Raw genomic sequence first — 26,146 nt, forward strand, 5'->3', positions numbered from 1 at the left:
GATAAGATATAATCCCTGCAGCAGGCTACAGGTCTACCTCAGGGTCTCCTACCATTAGGATGTACCCAGGAGGCATCCTAATCATGTTTAAACCACCTTGGATGATTCCTTTCGACGTAAAAGGAGCATCGGCTCTCCTGCAGGCTCCCTCCAAATTTTGGAGGTCCTTACCCTGCCGAAGGCTGAGCTCAGCCAACCTGTGGAGGAAACTCATTTCAGCCATTGTGACCACAGGTGAGGGTCGTAGCGCAGATCGACCTGTAAATCGAAAGGTTTGCCTTCAGGCTCAGCTCCGCCCTCACCAAAATGGTCCAGTACAACAAGTGCTTTGCTGCCGACACCGCATCGATCCACCCGTGAATCTCTCGCTCCATCCTACTCTCACTTGTGAAGAAGGCCCCAAAATACTTTAACTCCTTCACTTGTGGCAGAAGCTCGGTCCGAACCCGAAGGGAGCAATCCACCATTTTCCAGCAGAGCACCATGGCCTCAGACTTGGAGGTGTTGACTCTCATCACAGCCACTTCACAATTGGCTGCAAAGTGCCCCAGCGTACGCTGAAGATCACGGTCTGATGAGCCCGACTATACATTCATTCAAAATAAAAACAACCCACACAGTCATATAAGTTATTGTAAAATTATATTAACAAGCAATCTTTCCTCAATTTGAAATAAAAAAATATCAGCAAATAAAGGCAACATAGGACAGATGTGTATAATGCGTAATGTTCACAGGAAAAAAAAAATGAAACAAAAATTCTCATCACATTTACAAGACTGCTGCTAAGTTTATAATGATGCCTACTAGAATCAGTTTAGAAAGCTTTGACTAACTCAATAACTGGGGCAATATACGTAGTCAAAGTTTGTATCAAAATATAAAAAAATATGTGGGTGGGCAAGGTAGGGCAGGACCAAAGGGGACGACCAATGATACAGGAGGAAAGTATGAACAACCAATATGTATGAGAGATTAAAATGGGCAACTCATCCCGAGCTATTTCATCATAAAATGAACCAAACTGGAAATAACACAGAAGGCTACGACGATGAAGAGCACAGAGTGTTAAGCACAGGCAGGTAAAGAGATATACACCACATCTTTAAAGCAGGTGTCCACATAGAGAAGAGCAGCACTAGGTAGTATGTTGTACACAGATTCTCAGCACTCATGCACTCACTTCTTATGCCGAAGTCCGGTTTCCCTTGACAGAGAGCACAACAGCAGTCCAGCTGTTTCAATCAAACAGCTAAGAGTGCAGAGTGGCATAGCCGTCAACAACAAGAGACTGAAACTGATCAAATTGGATCAATATGACATTGTAAGAACCATCTGAGCACTTGCCTGCTGCGAAAAAGGTTGTCACAATAAAAGCCACATTCTTTCACATCTTTTTCCCCTTAAAAATCTCTTTAAATAGAAGGGTGGGCATTGGGAAGAATAGTACATGATTCATAAAGGTGGACACAGAGTAAAAGGCAAATTCTGAGTCCTATGTCGACTGACTCCTGTGACACAGTATGCATGGCGATAAGTAAAATGACAAGACAAAGACTTTCCAAGCTCACAATGCATATGCACACTCTTCCAGTGTTTTAAGTGACAAAAGCGGATATTTCCTGCTCATCTTGCACCACAAAGCAATTATTAAAAAGTACAAGAGGTAAACTTCAACCATTTTTTTTTTTTTTCTCTTCCCTCGAGGGGTGAGGAGGTTGAGGGGACTGAGAGCGGGCCGGGGGGAGGGGGGGGGGGTTCTGCAAAGAACATAAAACGTGTCATGTATGCATTTCAGTAGCTGGTTTTGTCACACTCGGGGTTGTGATAAATGGAGAAAAATTGTCCTTCATTTTGAGCAAGGAGCAGTAGTCGCCAGCCATTTTGATTTTCTCCAATCAGCATTCTGGCATTAGTGTGGAACCAAAATGGCGCCTGTCCCTGATTCGGTGCTGATGTGTTTGGCCATGTCCTACAGTGAGTTCAGATCCTCGGAATGATGGCAAATAATGTTGGGTGGGGGTGGAGGAGGGGGTCACACACTCATCGTCATGGTTGGAGAGTACTATGGAAGCACAGAGAAGAGAAGATTAGAACACATGCGCACACGTCTTTTCCATGGCAACTGCTAAAACAGGCCGCTCGTAGTCGGTGATGCTAATATGCTGTGACTGTGGCTTCACGGTGTGGTCAACAGCGCTCCACCTCTGGTTTCATCACAGTAACAGTCACAGTCACTAACGGTTCAATGATGTTAGCTTGAGGAGAGAAACAGAAGGGAGACTTACGTTTTCGCTCTGAAAGGAGTGGAGGAAGTTTCCACTCAGCTCCCCGTCATCCCTTGGGGTCCCAGGAGGATTGCTAATGCCACTTAAATTGTTTGGGGAATTCTAGAAACAAAGAGTGCACAAAGTTGTTGTTTTTTAAATTCCAGATGTATAACATTTCACTTCATGTTGGATAAAGCTCTGAATGCTCAATACTTGACTCAAGTCCATTATTTACCTTGTTCATTCCATCCATATCACCGGATCCTGCAAATGACATCATTTGAAAACACGTTTGTTTTATGAAATCTATTTTCCTTTCTGAAATACAATGTTGTCCAATACTGGGGAACAATGTAAAGGTATAGTGTTGAGTCTTCAATGGGTGAGAATTCTGTGTTGTATCAGTTTAACGTATGGTAGTGTTACCTAGTGATCCATTCATGTGGTGTGGTTCCATCCCAGCCATGGCTCCCAGGGGCCCGTCAGAGCCGGGGCCCATTGGGAACTGCAGGAGAAAATAAAGTGGCACGGACTCACTTTCTACAGCGCCAACGGAAGAGTTTGGCATAAGATACCATACCAAATTTAAAAGTACAATTTCCCTGGAACCCAAATATATATTTATTTCTTCTGTTATAAAATTGCACCGCTAAAAGTCCTTGTTCTGATCTTTGCAGCTCCAAGAGTGTGACTGAAACAGCAGCCTGCAGTATAAAATAATAATAGTAATAATAATAATAATAATAATAATAATAATAATAATAATAATCTCTATCACAGCAACAGGAAGTGAAATTCACAACATGACTCATAATAATTAAATTGGACTATTTTAGGTTGTTTTTGAAAAGACTGCATGTAGTATTTTCTGTGGTAGTTTTCCACCACTCAGCAGCAGTATAAAGGGGCCCAGGCCTGTGTGTATTGATCACTATTATTCCAACTAGATCTTACATCCTGCAGCTGTGAGAAAGGTTCAGTAGGTTTATCATGTGGCTCATACCAGAATGCATGAGGTTTTTATTCATTTTGTTTGAAAAGAAAAAAGCAAAGACAAAAGAGTGTATTGAGATGCTACTGACCTGGAGAGATCAGTTGTTTAGTTCTTGGTAGAGGCTTTTCAGAATGATAAGTAGAGCCGTATTGCGCAGCTATTTAATTGTAGTCTGGCAACCACTTTTTGAAGAATTCCCAGGCCTGACGTTTAATTTTTCTCTAGAAAGTGTTCCCTCTTTAACTTTAGGATAACTGCAGTATTAGTGCTACTTAACTCAGCGATCAGCCTGTCCAGCACTCAAACCAGCAGGATGAAGAGAGAAACAAAGTGGTACTCACATTATTTCGGTTGCCGGGTCCAGTGTTGATCATGGTGTACAAATTGTCACCAGAGTTGTTTGAGTCTGCAAAAAAAAAAAAGAAAAAAAAGAAGTGCAATCATACATATAACTGGTACTAGATAATTCATGAAACGGCTGGTGTTTAACGGCTCAGGTCGGGGAAGCACTAACCTGCAGGGCTGGGCATGATGGGAGTTCCTGGAGGACCTCCACCTCCGGATGCTCCCTTTGAAGAAGTCACAAAACAAAGACATGTTACAAATGTACGTACAAAAACAATTAATTTGCAATGGTCACATTTCTGTAGTATGTAAGAGCTAAGGCTTTAGGATGTGTTCTCACCCCGTATGCGCCAGGAGAGGGTGATGAGTAAGGCATCTGAAACCAAAGACACAAACATTACAGACCAGAAATGGGAGTGCAAGCCCTTTCTATACCTCAAACTGTCATCATTTGATCGGGCTAATGCCATTATGGCTGTCTTTCCAACTATCTGTGGAAACCATGACACATAATACCACAATTACATCCCAGACTAGAACCTTGGAGCAGAGCAGATCTGGCTGCAATCTGAACCAGTGTTTGTGCCTGTATTAGTACTCACAGAGTTGGCATTGTTGGGATTGGGCCACGGCCTACCCGTCCCCGGGCCCGGGCCCCTAGATAGAAAGACCAACGGGAACCTTGATTAGATTTAATGTTAAGCTTAAAATTCATGTGAGAAAATAGTTCCAAATGAAACAGAAGGCTCACATGTTCACTCCTGGCATACCAGGACCCATAGTGTTGTGTGGAGGCCTCATCCCACCACCAAAGTTCTGAGAAGACAAACAAAAATCATAAACCAAAAGCCCCCAGGTTAAATAGGAAAAAAAAAACTTTTGCCAAAAAATTGACATGGCAACTCATTCTATCAAAATAGAATTTTAGATCTGCTTGGCAAAAATTGTTCACAAATAAGACCTCCTGATCACAAAAACCAAAGACTGTTGACGAATGGTTCATCAAGGCAGTTCTTTGATTCTGTACGAGTGAAGCAGCCTACCTGAGGGCCAGGCCCCATGGGCCCCATGCCTCGAGGGCCGCTCATTCTCTGCATCGGCCCCAAGTTAGGATGGCCTGGAGGGTTAATGGCAGTTTATGTACAGAGAGAAGCCAGTAAATCATTTGTGTGATGTATAATTTGAAGTTCGAAGCTATAGTGAATTCTACACTGATTCACACCTTGTGGCCGTGTGGGGTCCATGTTGGGCAGCATGGGATGTGGACCCGGTCCTCCGCCTGGTGGCTACAATGAATAAAACACAAAGACCATGAAACTCCAGTTTTAAATATGTGTTAAGACTTCTGCATCTGTCGTTGTGTGTGTGTGTGTGTGTGTGTGTGTGTGTGTGTGTGTGTGTGTGTGTGCGCGCACGCGCGTGCGCTCTACCTGGCTTGCCATCCTGATGGGGGGACCTCTTGGACCTCCAGCGAAGCGGGGCGACATGAAGGACTGCAACATAACCATAGTTGCTCCATGAAATGTCAACAAAGGCGCGACATACATCTCTTAAAATGTAATACTGTTCTACTTTCTTGCCTTCATGTCGTGTGAATATTGAAAGCAGCATAAAGCATTAAGCTGAGACGAATGCCAAAGCATGAGGCATCAATACTGGGAACCAGCGTTCCCAAATGATTGCAGACAGCAAAACCGGAGGAAAAAGAAGAGAGAGGCAGAGAGAGAGAGAGAGAGAGAGAGAAAAAGAGGCAGCATTACCTGACTGTGAGGTCCCATCATACTGTTAGGGGGAGGAGGCTGAGGATGAGGAGAGCCCTGGGGACCAGGGGGACCCTGTGGCATTACACAAAATGAAGAGGAGATAGAAGGACAGAGGGGAGGGTGAGACGGAGAGAGAGAGAAAGAGGGAGCGAGAAACAGAAGTGACAAAAGGGGGGCAGACAGAGAAGCAGGGTTACTGCAGGGCAGAGGACAGTTGGATTGCAAGAACCAAAGTGTGGCGCAAAAAAAAATGTTTAAAACATTTAAAAAAAAAAAAAAAAATATGCTGCTCATTTTCATTTACCCAAAAGGTAAGAGAGTGAGCAGAGAAGAACAAGCAAATGACAGCCTTGAATGAGAGAAAAGAGACAGAGAGATGGAGAGGATGTGTGCTCTTTTGCCTGTCAGTCAAGACATTAAGAAGCCTGCTGCATGCAGCATGTTATCAGTGCTAATTTCCCTGAATTAACAGCATCAATTAAGCTCCTTGCAATTAGCTTTATAACAACACTAAACACCAGCACTGTGTCGCTAATGTTGCTGAGCTGACAGAGAGAGAGAGAGGGGTCTAATTGAGACTCCTCCGATGGCTTCTGGTATGGAAAGTATGAGTGTGTGTGGGTTCGTGTATAAATGTCTTCTGATATTAGCATGATCACCAAATGAGTCACGGCTTTGTGGCTTCTGGTTCCTAATAAACTGGTGGACATAAGTACAGAAGAGACAGAGCAACATCACAATTCTATGTCACCTCAAATGAGTCAGTTCCACACAGTTGCCTGCAAAGAGTTTATTTTCATGAGATATTGATTTATGGTAGGTGCTGCACCTTTCGATTTCTCCATTAGGGAAAATGGTCAGACCACGCCTGCATGTTTACAGCACAGGCAGACAGAACGTCTGTGATGTTTACTACAAGTTCACTAAGCACAACACACACACAGAGAGACCTACAGATCCAGAAGACATACAAAACCCCGACAGCAAAGCTAAATCCTGCAGCGGTGCAGGTAGTAAAATAACAGCATCAATCGGTTTGTTCATGCACAGGAAATTGATTTGTAATATCTGATGTGATAATATTTGTTTATCAAGTCTCAGTCTAAGATCATTCCCAGCAGTAGCAGAAATATATCAGGGCGGTAGTGGACTGACCTGAAAAAAGCCAGGTGGCATCGGGCCTCCTGGCATGCCCTCACCGGGGGGCATCCCTCCCATCACGGGGCTGGGGGCCGCCGCAGCACTCTGAGGAAGAGGAAGAGGCAGAAGAGCAACATTATAACCTCTCTCAGCGCTGCACCACATAAGCTGACCGGTAATACAACACAATCCTTTGTCACAACACAAATAGCTGCCTTGTAAGGAACAACAACAAAAAAACAACAACAACGTGTTCGACATTGGCGAGAAGAAAAGCACGCGCGAGACGTCCAATGCTGTTTCGGACAACTACAGTGACAGAGGTCAGAAACTTTATTGTCTGTCAATATGAATGGGTAAATGTGCACCGTGTGGTCTGGCTTTATGACCCTTGTCAAGACCTGTGAATTAAATTCCATGCGTATGCCGTTTAAACATTATTTAACAGACTGAGCCGCCTCCCCTCTCAGACCTCAATCAGGTATTAATGGAGTCCTTGTTGAGGTCTGAGCGCTGCTGATCCCGGATCCAGTGGATCAGATAAGCATCAGTGGGATACACTGAGTGAGAGGCTCCAAAGTGCTGCTTCACAGCAGGGGCTAGCTGGGCCGATTTCCTGCTCAAACCGCAGCCCTAATTCACTAATGTGCCATTTGCTTCGGTCACACGCTCCTAATTGACTGAGTCTTTCTTCCCTGTAGCTGCAGCAATCTGAGACGAGCTAATGTCTTCAGAGCTGTGGGGTTGAGCTTCCAAAGAACAGCTCCAGGACGAGCGAAGTCCCATTTGTTAATAAGTAGCTGCCTCACGCCGGCGTGTGGATGTAGGCAAACAGGCAACGATCACAACAAGAATGGATGTATCAGCATCCAAGTAGCGCTCTGGAGCCCCACAGCCGTACAGACATCACTGGTCAATATCCAACACACTCCCTTTTATCGACTGCACCTTCCCTAATTATATCTGCTCAGGCTGCCACTGCAGGGCCAGTGTGAAATACCTCAGCGGGGAGAGAAGTGAGGCCACTGGGAGAAGTCACGTCTCATCAGGCCCCAACACCACCGGGACACAGGCCGCATGAATCCTACCTCTTTACGGAGCGGTGTCGGAGGAAAGTGTCGAAGATTCAGCGAGACGAAACACTGAGAAATACTCAAGTATCTGGAGTTTCCTTAAACGATCGACTGCGACAGATTTGTAAGGTATCATTCTGCTATCCTGCATTCAAACAAGCTCGTGTAATCAAGCTGGTCTGTGATGCTACTCGCACTAAATGACAAAGAGTTCATCAGTTCTACGGTTCTTTACTATTTAGTATGTACTCGTATTTGGATACGCACAATAACATCCTCATGATTATAAGTACCTGCACATGTCTGAATCCTGCTGTCCTATTTTTTTTTTTTTTTTTTTTTTTTTGTCTACAACAGCAGTTTACAGGCTCGCACATTAAGAGCCCCGAACAAAGACACTTCAGCATCAGTTGAGCACACACGAGCATATTCTCCTGACCTTATCATTTAAAATTGCGCAGTGTATATTACTTCTATCATTGGCTAAATTATCTGACCAAGGTATCTGAAAGTATTTTCAATGACGCACGATAAAGGAAATATGATCTAAAATGTAATTTTTTTCCCCCAACATTTTTACATCGCGTTATCATTAAATACCTTTTTTTTTTGTCATTTAAGCCGACGCAAAAGACCAATGGGAGCGTGCACCAAACAAAACCATTACTGTGCGCAGAACATGTAACAGAATGGCGGCATACATAAAACAACCTGTTCTGCGAGGTTTGAACTGCCCAGACAAGTCACCCATATGCAAATTAAACAAGAATGATGTCAGGATCGCTCCCTGACTGACAGTTACTGATTTGGAAAGAGTCGTCCAGCAAGTAGTCCAAATACCTCGTGGCCTCAGATTCGTACAGACACGCAAGGATTCAAGGTGAATATTTATAAAGTTTCTCTGATTTGATTAAAAGGGTGACAAACATCTCGGAAGCATATAAACACAGTGGAATTGTCAGTAGCTGTAATATGTGTATCAGTGAAATGCTCGCACGCTTAAATGGTCAAATTAACCATCATTTGTGACAACCAGTTTCAACCTGCTCATCAGATCCCCGTAAGACACATTAGGAGGGATACTAGGAAGAGACATATGCTCTTTGTAATCACTGCTATCCAACTGTTTTAGCCTGCTTTATGGTTTATGACGGGAACTAACAGCACTGAGATTACAAAGGCGCAAAGCCATGAATTAAGAAGCCAGTAAAAACAATTTGCAAGAAAAGGAACATGTTTTGTGATAACTTATTTAGATTCAAGTATCGTAACCAGTTCCTTATGTCTTATTATTATCCAGGTTACTTAGAGCTTCACCAGACCTTACTATTCCCACAGTCAGAGAAGTCACTGCATTCAGTAAGCTTTTTTTCTCCTTGGTGTCCTATTGAGAAAACCATAATGCCATAATTAGTCACTCACACTAATTGCATTACATGGTTACGACTGACCTCTTTTCAAAATTCATGGTATCGAACACTGTGAAACTTCCTGAAAAGCAAATTCATCTCAATGATCTAATTTCTTTCGATTAAGTAGAGAATTGATTCATATGTGACATTTTTACATCTTAAAGCTCAAACAAAGGCCCCAGGACAAACTTTCCTAGCTTCAAACAGCAAAAAGACCTCCTAATATGATAGGCTTTGATTTTACTTTTTTTTTTTTTTTTTTTTTTTTTTTAAAAAAAGCCCTCATAGGATATTGAAAGTATCATAGGCATTTACCTTTGCTTAACGGGCTGTTTTTTGCACTTTAAGCCAATGTAAGATTATCAATCCACATCAAAAGTCAATTTGCCGGGCATACGTAATTATTTCATAATTACAAGGCCGACAACTGTCAGCTGATTATATTGTTACAGCACAGCTCTTTTTTTGGCCAACTTGCTGTGAGGGGAAGATGCAGGGAACAGAGCTCCATTATAACCTTAAAACCATGTATGCCACTAACAGTGATGTCACTCATTGGTTCGTGAACTACCATTATACTAGCCTGTACTAGCTTTGGGTGTGACTTTTCAGCGGTCGCCATCTTGCTAGCTCAGAGCGGTTAGAGCCAAAGGTGACGAGCTGGGGAGGTGCTTCAAAGCTTAATATCCAATTCATTATTGGATTATTTTCAGATGGACCGCCAGAAAACTAATAATATATATAATATTGAGCCTCTATTTCATGAGAGAAGCTCAATGGAAATCTCTGGAGCCAGAGCCTTTCTGGAGCCAACCCCCTAGCGGCACTCAGCGGTACTGCACTTTGAGGCACTTCCATATCGGCCTCATTTTTCAGACCCCGAAGCTAAATCCGCTTTTACATACATTGTGTTGTACAGGCATATTAATGAAGCTGCTTCCCAGACTTCACATACATTTTATTATATGTTCCACGATGAGTGAAGGTGATTGTCATATCAAACTGTTAAACTTATCTTGTAAACACTTATTATAATCTAAAATATCTGTGCTCAAAGTTTGCAGTGACATGAAGTCAAGTTGGGTTATTTTTCTCAGTTTTTGTGTTTAAGTAAGATAAAAAAAATGTTTTTTTTTTTCAAATCAAGCCTATAAACATTCACACCCTCATCCTAATTGTATTTACAGTAAATTGCCATTTCTTGAAATAGCATTTTACTCCAGTAAAGTGTGTTGTATTTTTTTTTTTTTTTATCTTCCACAAAAACTGGAGGCAGCTGTTACTTTGTTTATTAAAGTCAAAGGCTGATCTACAGTTACGGCTTGTCAAGTGCTTTACGCTCATACAATCCCACTGTCTGGCCCCTCCAACAGTGACTGCAGTTTGTTTTGCTCGTCTACATCCAAGTAGCCCATTCCTGGAATGAGCCCCGCAAAGAAATAGTGATGTAAAATAAAGCTGTATTTAAGGTATTGACTGCAGAGTCATAAAACAATGTCCACGATCTACGTACCCTTGCAGAATAGCAGAAACTGTTTGCCAGACTGAAAAGCTATGTGCATGGCGAGGATCCAGGCATGTTCTGTTAGATCTTTATCGTGTCCCTCTAAAGCCCACAGCTGTGCTTGTTGGACTGTCCCAAAGAGCCTGATGCCGCTTTCGGTCTCTCCACAGACTCTGTGGTACTGGAAAGGGGCAGATGTCCCTGCCCCAGGCTGTGAGGCTCTTGTCTGGGGCCTTCCTTACAACTTCCCAGGGGACCTTCTTTAAAACAGACTACCACCCCCCACCCATCATGATTCAGCACGTGCAAATGTGTGTACTTAAAAGCACACGCGCAATCCCAGCCAAACCAATCTTCCCTGAATGCTTCACTCACTGAAGGAGGTTAGAAAAGGGCAAGATGGTGGCGGATGTGCTTATGCTCCTTTTTTACAAAAACAAAGAGAAGGAGCGAGAGAGAGAGAGAGAGAGAGAGAGAGAGAGAGAGAGAGAGAGAGAGAGAGAGAGAGAGAGAGAGACAAGGAAAGAGCGAGGAGGGTGAGGATGACCAAGAGGTTGACTGGGGTAACCGTTAAGAAGCAAGGGCGTACACACACAGAGACACAAACAAAAAGAAGAAAAAAATGTAACATTTTAAAGTGGATGAGGGAGACGTGATGTACGTGTTTGGGCCGAAGCACAGACCACCCAACTGCCGGCTCGTGAACTAGCGTGCTCTTAACAGCCTCACTTCTTCCACTGGAGCCAGCGCTCAAAAGAAACCAGCCCCTATGTTTAGCTTGTAAATGTTTAACCATCAATCAACATCATAAAAACCCTCTCTGGATCCCGACTGGATGCCCTCTCTCTCTCTCCCTCTCTAGTTACTTCTAGCAGGTCCCCTCCACTTCACATCTCCCTCCTCTCTTGCTCCCCAACCCCCTCCTCCTTTTATTCCCTCAGCTCCTCCGCAGTGGTGGATGCTGGGCATATGCCACAGTGCCACTCCCCTCCCCCCCCCCCAATCTGCCCCTCAGCGCCCGTGACAGCCATCAATCAGCCGCTGATGCCATGGCGACAAGGCCCTCAGGGAGCGTTCGTCAGGCCCAGCGTGAATACGGAGGGGCTTTACGATCGCTGCCGGCTAACAGAGCAGCATTCACCTCCCCCACACCTAGACAAAGGCTAGGGTCTAAGGACTACTACTGTCCACACAGACACACACTTGCCTGACCCCCAGTAAACACAAAGAGAGCCAACGTCAGAGCGAAGGGCAACTGCAAGATGTCAGCGAGAGCCGACTGCACAGAAACTTTCAAAGCTCCACACCACAGCAGCACACTGCCCAGACTGACATTTCATTCTTCCCTCATTTGCTTAATGTTTTCCATGTGAAGAAAATGGCCTCAGTCAAACCAAAGAATTCAATCTAACAGCTTATTTTGTTATTTGTATTCTATCAAAACCGGTCTCGAGATGTTTTTGCATTTTAACGGAACAGGACAATGATTTTCTGTCATTTTACACAAAAGAAAATTTCAACAATACTCTTACCTGTAATTCCTGTCTGGAAACAAATTCAGAAATCTGTGACACGCTCACATAATCCAAAAACACATCTTTCCTAAATAAGCAACCGAAAGCAATCAGTTTCCACGAAGTGTGCCGGTTGTCAAACAAAATGCTCTCTGCTTTTGTCTGGATGAGTTGGAATGATAAGGAATGTGGTTACTGAAGGGGCCGAGCCACACCGTAGCCTCTCTCCTGGCTTCCAGGTCACCTGTCAGATCAGGAGGCCTGTTACCCTGACAACCCTATCTGCCAAGAGCAGGACCAACATCTCAGTTTTAACCCCTTCCTGTATGATTCGCGATTGACCCGCCAACAGACTTGAGCTGTGCCTCAATCACCCTGCGAGGAGACTCCTTAACCTCTAATGTCTTTCCAGTGCTGATGCAGCAAAACCTGAGAAGTCTTTCTTTCTTATTTACATCAGCGACATAATGTTCGTTTGATCTTTTTAAATGAGGCTGGAGAGACACAAGGATGGGAAGAGCAGAAGCCACTGACAAGCAGTTTACACTATCTTTGATGTACATGAGGTTCGTTTTGAATGCTGACTCAAAGCAGGAAACAATGCAGCAAATGAAAACACCACCATGTTCAAAGAGGCATAATTATTAAGATACAAAACACCCATACCATACAAATATGGAAGTGCTATCATAAGAGGAGCAATACACTGGCAAATGCTGCAAATGTCCTGAGTGACATCTCATAAATCCAGGATGCAATACTGCTTCTATAGTTCTTGAGTTTCAGATCCATTAGGATTATGTCATTTAACGTGTACTCGAGCTGCCTACCACACATTCGGGCAGCTGGAGGTCTTCAAGCTAAAGATCAGGCGTATATAAATTGTCAGATGCTTTACAGAACATACGGTTGTTTCTTTTGCATCTTCACAACTGAGGCAGGGAGCTTGGATAAGGGGGCGAGCTTTCGACAGGTCTGACGCAGGACTTGCTGACATCAGTATCATTTTCTCAGAAGCCTATAAAGCTCATTGTTGGGCGCATCATTCGACCCACTGACAGATCAAGATAGCTGGTCGTAAATCCAGCAGCAAAGAGTAACAATTGCATTAGACGGTTAAACACAGCTACAAGGTGCTGTAGGGAAAACTATAAAACTTACATCTCTAAAACATTACGCAAAACACATAAAAGAAAGCATAAAAGGGCAGAAATCAAACAGCTGTCAGTTCAGGGTGAATTATGTTCATTCTTCAAGTGAATGCTCATCAAGTGAGGCAGCTGCATCACCCTTGAGAGGGTATGTGGGAAATTTTGACAGGACTTGAGCGGAGGCCGACGGAGAACATGAGCACTTTGCTCCGATATTTCCAACAAAACAATTCTGACTGATCGCTCCTGAGCCTCGAGAGCAAAGTTATTGTCTTCTTTAGCAGGAGACAGGGCCAATATGTGCAACAGCTCACCGTGTAAGCACTACTCACGTAATCATGGAAGGCCTTCGCTTCGCTGGAGTGGTCACATGTCTCTCTCCTCTCTGGTGCAGCACAATACAAGTCCCAGAACACACTGTTGGACAAGACAGGTCATGAAGCAAACAAATAAAAACCACACAAACGACCCCTGCACATGACGTTACATTACAGGGAGACGAGACTTACCACCACCAGGAATGTAGGAATCCAGGGGGCTCTCCGAGCGTTATGTTTTTCTCCCATCGGATCTAGGAAATACAGTGTTATGATATTATTGTGCCTAAAGGAGCAAATGTACAACATTCAAATACATATGAAAAATACAAAAAAAAAAGACATGGTAATATAGTTGAACTTTCCACCGGAAAATCCACATACCTCTGATAAAAAGGTCTGTGCAGACTTCTGAGCTCCTATGTGTAACAAATACTCGTAGACATATAGAGCCAACCTGTGAGAAACAAAGGAGATATGAGGTGTAATTTAATAGACTCGTAAAACGCAACCACCAAACACCAGTTTAAATCGCACGGTGCGGGATCACTGAGTGATTAGAGTCGGGTACAGGCCCTCTGAACAATGGCTGCCAAATAGCCTTTGCCAAAAAAATAATAATATATATATATATATATATATTATATATATATAATGGGGACTAGTAACCAAGCCTGGTGAAGATTCACTACAATAAGAAGGTTGAACGAAAGTCCTGAAGCAATAGAGTAATTTAACGTCGTGATCTGAAATAAAAAAATAAAATAAATAAATAAATAAAAAAGAAGAAGAAGCCTGTTGTGTGTTAAGCTAGGTACAGTGTGTTGGTGGCACTGATGGGGCTGAGGGAAATAAAAACGGAGCCCGTCTGGAGAGCGCAACAGAGAAAACAATGTACTGTAGCACGGCGGTGTTATTGTTTCCCCCTCTCTCCGTGCTCTCGACTGAATAACCGCAACAAAAAAAAAAAAAAAAAAAAAAAATAGGAGACATCGGCCGCTCAAAACAACCAAACTGCAGTCGGGATCGGTTGGAGATGTGTTAAAAAAAAATAAAAAACAAAACCACAGCGATAAGCAAAAAAAAAAAAAAAAAAAAGGCAGCAGAAACAGAAACACAGCCCGGAGGAGGAATGGCGAGCAGACGAGGCGGTTCATTCAATTGCGTTGTCGGGAGGAAGGAAATCGTCTCCTGCTCGCCTTGTCCAGCGAACAACAGCGCGCAAAGACGGAGCAACTTACGAGGTAAAATTAAATTAAAAAAAATACACAATAAGAAACGTTTCTGAGCTTACTTTTCTCGCGCTTGGCCGTCCGACGGCACCGGGGTGCCTTTGCCTTTGGGGAACATTGTTTTGTGTGGGAGGACGCCCGCCTTCTCTTTCTTTTTTCTTTTTTTTTTTTTTTCGCTATTTCATCTGTCAGATCATCGCGGCCGCGACCCTCTCGCACTCCAACCGCACTCCTCCTCAACCCGACGACTCAACCGAGCCTGGTCCGGGGGGATGGGGCGGGGCCACGCGTGACTGACGCTGCCGACACCCAATGAGTACGCGCCAGTCGCCTTAAGGTCTGCCCTTTTGTGCTTTCAGTTTACTGTTTTGACGTCGGTAGCTGCGAAATTAACCAGCTTGATTTGATGTAAAAATTCACAACTCCCATCTATTTTTTTTTTTTTTACTTTACTTGATTCTGACCCATTCAGTGTAAATAAACCATTCTAATAAACGTATTGTTCCTAAATATTTTAGCAATCTAAGAAAAGCATTTAATAAATGAATATTGTTATCAGGCGATACAAACAGGCTATTGCCCCATCATCTCCAAAATATGCAGTCCTGAAAAGTTGTTGTTGTTTTTGCTTTTGCTTTTGAACCAGCCGATTAAAGGTAACCAGACAGGTTAAAGCTTTATGCTTCATGCTTCAAACTCATATTCATTTTATGATATTTTTATTTAACTTTTATGACACATCTTCATTAATTGTTAGCAACAAATGAGAAAAAATAACGAGGTTTTGCCACAGTAGAACAATATTATAAATATATTATTTGGGGTAAATACAAACCTTGTTAATCAGCAACAAAACGATACTTGTTTACAGTTTTGCAACTACATGTACCCATCAAATTTCTGGAGTTTGTGATGGTCCACCCTCCTATTTTTAATTTTTTATTATTATTATTTATAAAGGCGCCTTTGATCAACCCTGAACATGTTACTGTCGTTCCACCTTAAACTCTGTGGCCACCACATGGGATGGTCTCCCTCCCTCTCCCTCCCTCCAGTGGTGAAACTTTTGAGTAAAGCCGTCTTGTGAATGTTTATTCAGACACCGTGTTTTTTGACGAATGGGGGAAATGGTTCTAGTCGCAGCGTGCTCCGTCTCAGCCGGTTTTAATGCGCTGTAGTCGACGCTCAAAGGACGATATCCCGACTTCAGCTCCAGCAGTAACTTTTAAACTGAGTAAGCCCTTTTGTGTTGTTTGGTCAGCCCGACTTCGGTGTGTTTGCTGGTGACAATTTACAGAGACTAGTTTATATAACGGACTTTAATGCCACAAACAGTACGAATAGTCGAGGATTTGTTGTGTGCTCGATTGAAATTAACAGTGATTTGTGTGTTATTTTATCTGGAATTCCATTTAAAGGTCACTGCAGCCCCTGTCACTGATAAGAGGAAAGACAGGTGACATTGCATGTTGTGCGCCCCACTGGAGAAGTTATGTGCAAACACTTGTATCCCAACAAATGCTGTCCATGAATGTCCCCTTCAGCAGGATGCTTTAAAATAGTTTCAACCCTGAAAAAGGCCAGCTGCAGCCTGCAGTATTAAAAAGGCTGTGTGTAAATTTGCATATCTGTGGAGCCCTCCCACCAAATGCTTAAATCTTGTGATTACTTGATCCTGATCCTTGAGTTAGAAACAAATGTTGAGCAATTCTCCAGACCCAACTGCAGGTTATTGAAGGCTTATTTAAAGTATTTTGTTGATGATGCATTTTTCAGTTCTTGCGGTGAACAAAATGGGAAGTTGACCTCACAAATGTTTGCCTTTTGGTAGATGTGCCTAAAACTTTTAAGTTACCTTTTTATGCACCAGTCACTTACACCTCAAAATAAGTTGTTTATATCAGGTGAAAATATCACAGCTCTGACTTCCATCATCTGTATTTCTATCACAATGATTGTAGTTTTCATTTCAATAGTGCACTGGTGTCATTGTTTTATTTCTCCTCCATTACAGGGATCCAAATTATAGCGGAGAGTGTCTTGGTTTTACTGTAACTCATTTTCCTGTATTTCCTGTCTGCACAGTTGTCTGGTAATGACTTCAGAGGAGAAACATGCAGATACCTTGCTGGACCCTCTGTTCATTCAGGAGAGTGGGGAAGTGTACAGGAACCCCACTGAAGTGCAGATGAGTCAGATTGTGCTGCCCTGCCATGCCAACCACTGCGGGGAGCTGAGTGTCGGACAGCTGCTGAAGTGGATGGACTCCACAGCCTGTTTATCTGGTAGGACAGGGTCAGAAAAATGCTTCACATTAGAGCATTTAAGAAGAGAATCTCTTATCCGAGACAAAGTACGTTACCCGCTTGACCAGGTCGGCTGTAGAGGAACTCCTCTACATGTGTAGCCGAGACTTTGGTGCAGTGCAGCTTTCACTACATGTGTGCATTGCCACATATGTTTAACCCTAGGTTAACACCAGGTTACATTGTGTAACATTGCTGTTTTATTAAAGTTTGTGCCTATTTAGCAAACACTGTTGAAATACTTGTCACAAATGTATCAACAAAACACTTAAAATGCTGTTTATTAATTGATGTCATTTTGTTATATATGCCATGTTAATGCAGTTGTTTACCTGTTTTAATGTTGGCCTTGATTTCCTCTGGACTTTTTCTTCATCTGTGCAGGTGTTCTTAAGAGTCTAAACTAGTTGTTTTTAAGGTCAATAATTATTTTTTATCCTCCAGTTTGTGATAGTTTCACATTTACAGTAATAGTGGGCAGTATAGATATTAACTGGAGTCATATGAAATCAGTGTTGATATACTGTGTTGGTTACAGCAGGAATGACAGCAGACACATTTGCCAAAGTTCTCAAAGATTCATATTTAAATGTTTTGATAAACCAATAAAAGATTAAACTCATGCATTGATCAGTTCTGCTGCTGCTTTAAAGACCAAATAAAATCAGGTCTGATTATTTTTGTCTGATGATATTCTTGTTTCCCAGCTGAGAGACATGCAGGTTGTTCCTGTATCACTGCATCGGTGGACGACATCCATTTTGAACACACCATAGGGTAAGGTATTGACCTTGATACTACTCGACCAAGGCTACAACTGAGTACTGGCTGCAGAGACAACATATCGTATGCAGTGCAGACATAGGAGAAGCAGAAGGGGAGAAGCTGAATGGTTGACTTGATGTCAACTTTCACTAAAGCTCGTAGGATAAATGCTAATAAAAAGGCAGTTTTCTGTTACAATCGTTGGTATTGATACTCACAAGATCATTAAAATTGTTTAAAAGAAAAACAACTTAAGCATCAAATTAATGCCCTTGTTGAAAAAATAATGCACAGATCCTCTACTGTAATTTTTAAGCTTTAAAATATTAGGTGCTTCATGGTCATCTACACTTTTCTCCAATTATAGAGAGCAAATTGTGGACAATGATGACCAAACTTGTCTTGCTTTTGAACATTAGTGTCTCAACATAGAGGGGTTGCAGATTGTGTTGAATACAATCACCGCCCCATGTTGACAGTAAAGACAAGCATCTTTGTCTCTCTCCTCTAGGGTAGGGAAGGTTGTCAACATCATAGCAAATGTCAACAGAGCCTTTACGTCCAGTATGGAGGTGAGTTGTGGTTTCAGCATTTAATGGAAATTCAGATTATTTCAGAAAAACATGTAATTAATGTGGTGATTCTTTTCATTTCAGGTAGGCATATTGGTGACATGTGAAGACCTTTACACTGGCAGGCAGTGGAAGGTTTGTCACGCCTTTGCCACCTTTGTTGCCAGACGAACTGAAGCTGGGAAGGTAAGGGTAAAACTATGGGGCATAGAGGCCTCTTACTAAAGCTGGTTAAACATATCCTGCATTTGTACAGTGGGTACAGAAAGTATTCAGAACCCTTTAAATTTTTCACTCTTTGTTTCATTGCAGCCATTTGCTAAAATCAAAAAAGTTCATTTTATTTCTCATTAATGTACACTCAGCACCCCATCTTGACAGAAAAAAACAGAAATGTAGAAATTTGTGCAAATTTATTAAAAAAGAAAAACTGAAATATCACATGGTCATAAGTATTCAGACCCTTTGCTGTGACACTCATATTTAACTCACATGCTGTCCATTTCTTCTGATCCTCCTTGAGATGGTTCTACTCTTTCATTGGAGTCCAGCTGTGTTTAATTAAACTGATTGGACTTGATTAGGAAAGGCACACACCTGTCTATATAAGACCTTACAGCTCACAGTGCATGTCAGAGCAAATGAGAATCATGAGGTTGAAGGAACTGTCCAAGGAGCTCAGAGACAGAATTGTGGCAAGGCACAGATCTGGCCAAGGTTACAAAATAATTTCTGCAGCACTCAAGGTTCCTAAGAGCACAGTGGCCTCCATAATCCTTAAATGGAAGAAGTTTGGGACGACCAGAACTCTTCCTAGACCTGGCCGTCCAGCCAAACTGAGCAATCGTGGGAGAAGAGCCTTGGTGAGAGAGGTAAAGAAGAACCCAAAGATCACTGTGGCTGAGCTCCAGAGATGCAGTAGGGAGATGGGAGAAAGTTCCACAAAGTCAACTATCACTGCAGCCCTCCACCAGTCGGGGCTTTATGGCAGAGTGGCCCGACGGAAGCCTCTCCTCAGTGCAAGACATATGAAAGCCCGCATAGAGTTTGCCAAAAAACACATGAAGGACTCCCAGACTGAGAAATAAGATTCTCTGGTCTGATGAGACCAAGATTGAACTTTTTGGCATTAATTCTAAGCGGTATGTGTGGAGAAAACCAGGCACTGCTCATCACCTGCCCAATACAATCCCAACAGTGAAACATGGTGGTGGCAGCATCATGCTATGGGAATGTTTTTCAGCTGCAGGGACAGGACGACCGGTTGCAATTGAAGGAAAGATGAATGCGGCCAAGTACAGAGATATCCTGGAAGAAAACCTCTTCCAGAGTGCTCTGGACCTCAGACTGGGCAGAAGGTTCACCTTCCAACAAGACAATGACCCTAAGCACACAGCTAAAATAACAAAGGAGTGGCTTCGGAACAACTCTGTGACCATTCTTGACTGGCCTAGCCAGAGCCCTGACCTAAACCCAATTGAGCATCTCTGGAGAGACCTGAAAATGGCTGTCCACCAACGTTCACCATCCAACCTGACGGAACTGGAGAGGATCGGCAAGGAAGAATGGCAGAGGATCCCCAAATTCAGGTGTGAAAAGCTTGTTGCATCATTCCCAAGAAGACTCATGGCTGTACTAGCTCAAAAGGGTGCTTCTACTCAATACTGCGCAAAGGGTCTGAATACTTATGACCATGTGATATTTCAGTTTTTCTTTTTTAATAAATTTGCACAAATTTCTACATTTCTGTTTTTTTCTGTCAACATGGGGTGCTTAGTGTACATTAATGAGAAATAAAATGAACTTTTTTGATTTTAGCAAATGGCTGCAATGAAACAAAGAGTGAAAAATGTAAAGGGGTCTGAATACTTTCCGTACCCACTGTATGTGTTATGTCCACACAGGTACAGTTGAAGCAGGTGATTCCTTGCACACAGATGGAGCAGATGGAGTACAGCCTGGCAGCAGAGCGGAGGAGGATGAGGCTCATCCACGCTGAGATTATCACAGACCTACTGTGTAGCAGCACTGCTCAGCTAGGTACAGACATAAGACTTTATAACACACAGCACTTTAAAAATCAGACTGATTAAAGTGTCTTGTTTTTGTGCTCTCACCAGGAGAATGTCAGGAGTATCAGGGCACTGTGCCAGCTGAGCGGACACGAGTTGAGAGCGTAGAGCTGGTGCTACCACCACATGCCAACCACCAAGTCAGCACTTTTGGGGGCCAGATCATGGCCTGGATGGAGAATGTGGCTACAATTGCAGCAAGGCATGCAGCTAGTATTACAAATATTCACAGTTTATTTTGAATAGTAAATAAACAAGCTTTAAAGAAAGTCTCGAGTTAGATGTAAAGATTGATATCACCCTCACATTTTGTGACTGGTATCAATCTTTTCATCTAATCCTTAGCCAGAAAAAGAATAAGCAAGTTTCCAAAAGAGAATCTGTTCTTTGTTTGCCAAACAAATGCAAACAAGACAGCAAACACCCTCTGTTTTTTCACCATATTCTGATCCAGTCGCTTGTGTAACGCCCACCCAACCCTGAGGTCCATAGACATGTTCCATTTTCGTGGCCCATCTCACATTGGAGACCGACTGGTCCTGAAAGCCATTGTTAACAATGCCTTCAAACACAGGTACGCCAAATAGTGCAGTAAAAAAAAATCTCAAATATTAATGTTAAATGTTTACTTGACTACAACAATAACCATGCATATGTGTTCATGCTGTATATCTGTGTGTGTGCATATGTTTTTGTGAACCCACATGCCTGAACACATTGTGTGTTTTAGCATGGAAGTGGGAGTATGTGCTGAGGCGTACCAGGGTGGAGAACCTCTGCGTCATATAAATAGTGCCTTCATGACATTTGAGGTGCTGGACAGTGATAGGAAACCGTGCACGCTGCCACGGATACGACCTGAGCCTGTGGTGAGTGTACTATATCTGTCTTTTAGAGGCCTTGAACAGCAATAAAGTGCAAAGTGAAAATTTTTGTAACAAAGTTTACATAAGGAGTATCCTTTGTGAGGATTTCAGAATGAGGTTTTCTCTTGTTTTACAGGATGGAAAAAGACGTTATCAAGAAGCTATTGCCAGAAAGAAGATTCGCCTTGATAGGTTAGTATAGTTGACCCAAACATTTAAAAATCATTTATAGTTCCCAGGAGAGCAGCACATCTGCTCCCTAAAATTTTTCTTTACATTTTCTTATGTAAAGTAAATTTAATCCTCCACCTTGAAACTGTGCTGATGGTATAAATCTAGGGTGTAAAGAATCCATGTTTCAGATTGTGTTGCTACTTTGCAGAAACATCCATGTTTAATGGATGTCATGGCTAATTTATGTTCTATCAGAATTGGCTTTATTGGCCAAATTCCACAAATTTGTCACTACATGTATTGTATGAGTCGTGACAGGTAAGAAAGTGAACTGCAACTTCAGAGGCAGACAACTGCAGGGTGTGAATTCCTGTCTGACCACAAATGGACATAACCGTCAAACCTCCAAACATCATAAACTATTACAAAAGCAACAAATATCATGCATGTTAAAAACTATGAACAAAAATAGCAGTTATTGAACTCTCTGGAGGTAATACTGACACGGGGTCATCACTGAATTGTTTTTTCTAGTGTTCATGTGACAGAATCCTTTGTTTACAATAGTTTGCAGCAGCAAATGACTTGGCAGAGCAGCAGATAACCGCTGAGCAGACTTTGCTGCACAATAAATTCATTGTTCAGCTGTAAAACAGACTGCCCCAGTATAATCTTTATTCCTTAGTTTGATTACCAAATGTTTAGGATCATTGAATAAATGTGTTCACATTAGTCATGCTTTTGGTCTTCCTTTAGGGCCTGAAGGTCCAGTATTTGAACTCTTCTGCATGTTTACAGGAAATATATTATCTCCTGCGAGCAAACTGAAGTGCCCTTGTCTGTGCCTTGGGATCCAAGTAACCAGGTATTTTTTTTTTATCTCCGTAAAGCTGATCAGATTTTGTTATATTATACTGTATTCACGTTTATGAGTTCAGAAAATCCTTTATTTTTTCAGATGTACCTGAGCTACAACAATGTATCAGCACTGAAACTAATGGACACCAGGAACAACTGGATTTTAACTTCTGAGAAAAATAAGGTCAGGATTGTTTGTGTTACTATCCAGGATGTAGCTTGTTAAATAGTTACAGCTGTTGGGTTTTTCACCGTGCATTCTGATCTGTATTACTTTGGACTAGAAGATGTGCAGTCACAGTGAGGCGCTCTAAATATGGGCCATATTGTTTATATATATAAACACATATATATATATATGATTACCATATATGATTACCACCATTACAATCTCCCATGCAAATCACCAATTAATGTGGTAGTTTTTACAAAAGTCAAAATTGACATTTACATGTTTAATACCAGGAATGTATCTTACTTATGGACACTAAACCAACCTTCTCTTTGTGGGCGTTTTCCATTCGCAGGTCAGATTGTACACGCTGGAGGAAAACCACATGCTGTTTTTCAAGGTGGAGATGTACGTCAGCGTCCCGGCAGAGCAGACGTTCCACCTACTGTCTGATCTGAGGAGGAGAAAGGAGTGGGACCGACATTATGAGTCAGTAACATGGACATATTTGGCATTCAGCATCATCTGACTCATGCACCTTACAGAGAATGCGGTAGCAGAATAAGATTACATTTCTCCAGAGTATTATATTATTACTGCAACCAAGAAAGGGAACAGATGGGTAGTTAGATACGAGGTTATTTCTACATATTATTTGCCACGCTATCAATGTAGCTGTATAAGGTAGTGTTGGTTCATCGGTCAGGCTGTTCAATGGACTAGCAGGAAATCTACATCTAAACTAAGAAAGCAGTTTGCATGGTGACATTAGCTCAAAGCGGTGCCTCAGTGCAGCCTCACTGTACAGTTAGCATGGCTGTAGACTCTTGTTTTCTTATAGGACAAAAGAAGAAGGAACAGTGTTGTTCTTTGATGGTATATATTGTACACTCGCAGTGTGAGGCGGCAGCTATTTATTTGCACTGAATATTCCAAACAAAAAAGATTTTAGTGTCATTACTTGATTGATAGTCTTACTTGAAAGTGGCAGGAGATGTAACTCTCCATAATCTAAAATCTATATAAATCTATATTTTTACATGCTTGTTGTTGTGTTTCGACTGCAGGGAGTGTGAGGTGATCAACCAGGCAGATGAGGATGACACTCTTTATCGCATAGCTACACCCTCTGTCAGCAGAGGGGGCAAAGGGAAGGACTTTATCTTGCTGGCGTCTCGAAGGAAGCCGTGCGACTCCAGGTGTTGTGAAATTACCTCGCTTGTATCATGTCACATTTTTCCATTTCACCACTCTCTTTATTTTAACAGAACTCTATGTGCTTTTTGAATTCCTATTTCACCTTATATTATATTTGAGTTCAATCAGTTAGGTTATTATATCACTGCTTTGTGCTTGCATTTTCATAAAGCCTCATGATGCTATCTTCATTTGTCCCTCTCAGGGACCCATATCTGATCGCTCTGCGCTCTGTCACTTTGCCCACTCATCCGCCCACTGAGGACTACACCAGGGGAGAGGTGCTCTGTGCTGGCTTCTCAATCTGGGTAGAGTCCAGTATTGTCACCAAGGTTGGCCAAATGAAAGGGACATGCACATCTGCAATAGTCTCTCTGCATGTTACACTGTAGCTCACAACAATTTACAGCAAGTGCTGATTAATTGTCCAGTTACATCCTATTTTTTTGTTTCAGATCACCTACTACAACCAGGCCACACCAGGCGTCCTCCCCTACATCTCCACAGACATTGCTGGCCTCTCTTCCAGCTTTTACAGCGCCTTTTCTGCCTGCAGCCAATTCCTGGAAGCCAACAAGGATAGTCTGGCTGCTCTGCCACCTTCTGCACTGTGACACAACAGCACCAGCAGTTTCCCTACAAGAGGAGCAGCATCATCTCACTGTCTTCATCCCATTTCACCCATTGTGGGGCTGCTGTGCTCTTAAAGGCGCCACGGTTAAATCTCACTGTGCCACTCTGAGATTGCAAAAGACATAGGATTTGTAGTTTCTGGATTATTTTTTTTCAGAAGATCTTGCTACTTGTTGTTTATTATTTTTTATTTTATTAGAGAAAATATATTATGAAAAACTGTGTGCAATATTAAATTATAGAAAAATGTATCATATGATAAATAGTTTTGGATATTTAACACAATCTTTTATCTTGGGACAGCCATGTTTTTTTTAATGGTATTGCCAGTCATTACAAACACTGACATGAAGATAATCTTTTATTATTTTGTACCTCCTTGAATAAAGTTTAAGCTCTTTGATTACACCTTAAGATAACAGAAATATAACATGTGCATTTATTGTATATTGATGCTGTTTTACTTTGAGACAACAATGTATAGTTGTGTAGAAATGCACTTGAACTGATTGTATAGTGTAGCATTGACACAAGACAAGCTGTCTTGATTTAACTGAAACAATAAACATAATAGAGCAGTGGATTATGCTCATTTGAGTTGTTTTGTTGGTGCCCCAGCCTACATTCTTTTCATTCCTAACCAGTTTTTTATGAAAAGAAAACACAGCTTGCAGTTGTATCCCACTGTAACTTTTGATTTCAGTGTTGTAATAGGTGCACAAAGCCAGCAGAGGAGAATAAAGGAGTTTGAGTGAAAGCAGTCAGGTCAAGGTCTTTCGTGGTTGCCTTGGACTGGGGTTAAAAGGAGATGTTAGCTCTGCTTGCTTTGCAGGTATTGTGTTTGTTCCACAATCATCCCGTTATGCTCGTACAGCTTCCAAGACATTAAAACCAGGAGAACAAGCGGATGAGCAAACTCATCGACATTAAAGTAATCCTAATTGATTATATAGCTGACACACGCTATTCAGTTATTCTGTAAAATAACAGTGTGCTATTCTTGTTTAAAGTTACAGTCGTTCAAAAAGTAAGCTGCAATCTGAGGACCATCCACACTGCCCGATATCAAGTCATCCTCATCATCATCCTCCTCCTCCTCCTATGTCTGTCCCTGCTGGCTCTTAACACTTCACTCAGATCAGGCCTCCATCCTCTCCCGGAAAGTGTACCCCTATAGTTTTTGATGCTGCAGTCTAACAAACTGGTTTAACGACTACATTTCTTCATGTCCCGCCTGCAGTCGGCTACCACTCATCACCTGCAAAACCTCATCTCAGCACTACTGGATAGATGATGTGTCTCTGCCTGAGGGCAGTGTCTTGCAAAACCTGTTGCAAAAAAGTATTTAACCAAAGCATCTTCTTAAATATTTTTGTGTAAACCTGGGGGGAAAAAACCCCAGCATATTGCATATTGAAACCAAAAAAATAATGTCCATTTTCAAAATATTTTGTAACTTTTCAACTCTTCTCACAGGGAAGCTATGAATGCATGAAACAACAGGTCTCCTTCATTTTACAATCAAAATCCATAAACTACCAAGAGACCATCAGGAACAGTGATAATATACATGAAGCATTGGAAATTTCCCTTTAGAGAGGCTATGTTTATAATCTGATGTTTTATCTTTCCTTTACCACCATTTGTTTTTGGTAGGAAACCAATCCCTGGATATTTCCATTTGTTGTTGTCATGGAGATTTAAAACACAGTGGCTTATGTGAAAGTCATTGCATTTTGTCACAATATTTATTGCAGCCAAGCCTCAGGATGCTGGCATATGTCTGTTACCATAGTAATAGTTTGCTCCATGTGGA

General features: G+C 42.1%; 2 protein-coding genes across 4 annotated transcripts; one reads left to right on the forward strand and one right to left on the reverse strand.

Moving 5' to 3' along the window:
* Window positions 1–625: 625 nt before the first annotated feature.
* Window positions 626–14,963, reverse strand: ssbp3b (single stranded DNA binding protein 3b). Of its 2 annotated transcripts, XM_069150292.1 has the most exons (18): window positions 14,778–14,963; window positions 13,868–13,940; window positions 13,676–13,737; window positions 13,499–13,583; window positions 6,528–6,617; window positions 5,370–5,444; window positions 5,040–5,102; window positions 4,832–4,895; window positions 4,653–4,726; window positions 4,361–4,425; window positions 4,212–4,266; window positions 3,950–3,985; window positions 3,779–3,833; window positions 3,606–3,670; window positions 2,697–2,775; window positions 2,506–2,534; window positions 2,289–2,390; window positions 626–2,065 (listed from the first exon to the last, which is right to left on the reverse strand). In XM_069150292.1, exons 1-18 carry the CDS (start codon window positions 14,831–14,833, stop codon window positions 2,036–2,038), a joined length of 1,158 nt encoding a protein of 385 aa, XP_069006393.1. In that variant the 5' UTR covers window positions 14,834–14,963; the 3' UTR covers window positions 626–2,035. The 2 variants fall into 2 exon arrangements, with proteins under 2 accessions (XP_069006393.1, XP_069006394.1); XM_069150293.1 differs by lacking the exon at window positions 5,370–5,444.
* acot11b (acyl-CoA thioesterase 11b) lies at window positions 14,964–24,911 on the forward strand. 2 transcript variants are annotated; one of them, XM_069150290.1, is made up of 16 exons: window positions 14,964–15,052; window positions 16,801–17,000; window positions 17,729–17,798; window positions 18,298–18,358; window positions 18,443–18,544; window positions 20,263–20,398; window positions 20,479–20,632; window positions 20,885–21,004; window positions 21,161–21,299; window positions 21,433–21,488; window positions 22,269–22,335; window positions 22,429–22,512; window positions 22,856–22,989; window positions 23,568–23,699; window positions 23,903–24,029; window positions 24,153–24,911. In XM_069150290.1, exons 2-16 carry the CDS (start codon window positions 16,811–16,813, stop codon window positions 24,309–24,311), a joined length of 1,731 nt encoding a protein of 576 aa, XP_069006391.1. In that variant the 5' UTR covers window positions 14,964–15,052; window positions 16,801–16,810; the 3' UTR covers window positions 24,312–24,911. The 2 variants fall into 2 exon arrangements, with proteins under 2 accessions (XP_069006391.1, XP_069006390.1); XM_069150289.1 differs by lacking the exon at window positions 14,964–15,052 and adding an exon at window positions 15,673–15,949.
* Window positions 24,912–26,146: the final 1,235 nt, after the last annotated feature.

Source organism: Embiotoca jacksoni, unplaced genomic scaffold, assembly GCF_022577435.1.
Source record: "Embiotoca jacksoni isolate LCO1_2020_lvr unplaced genomic scaffold, fEmbJac1.0.p SCAF_16, whole genome shotgun sequence".
In the NCBI taxonomy this organism is placed as follows: domain Eukaryota; kingdom Metazoa; phylum Chordata; class Actinopteri; family Embiotocidae; genus Embiotoca; species Embiotoca jacksoni.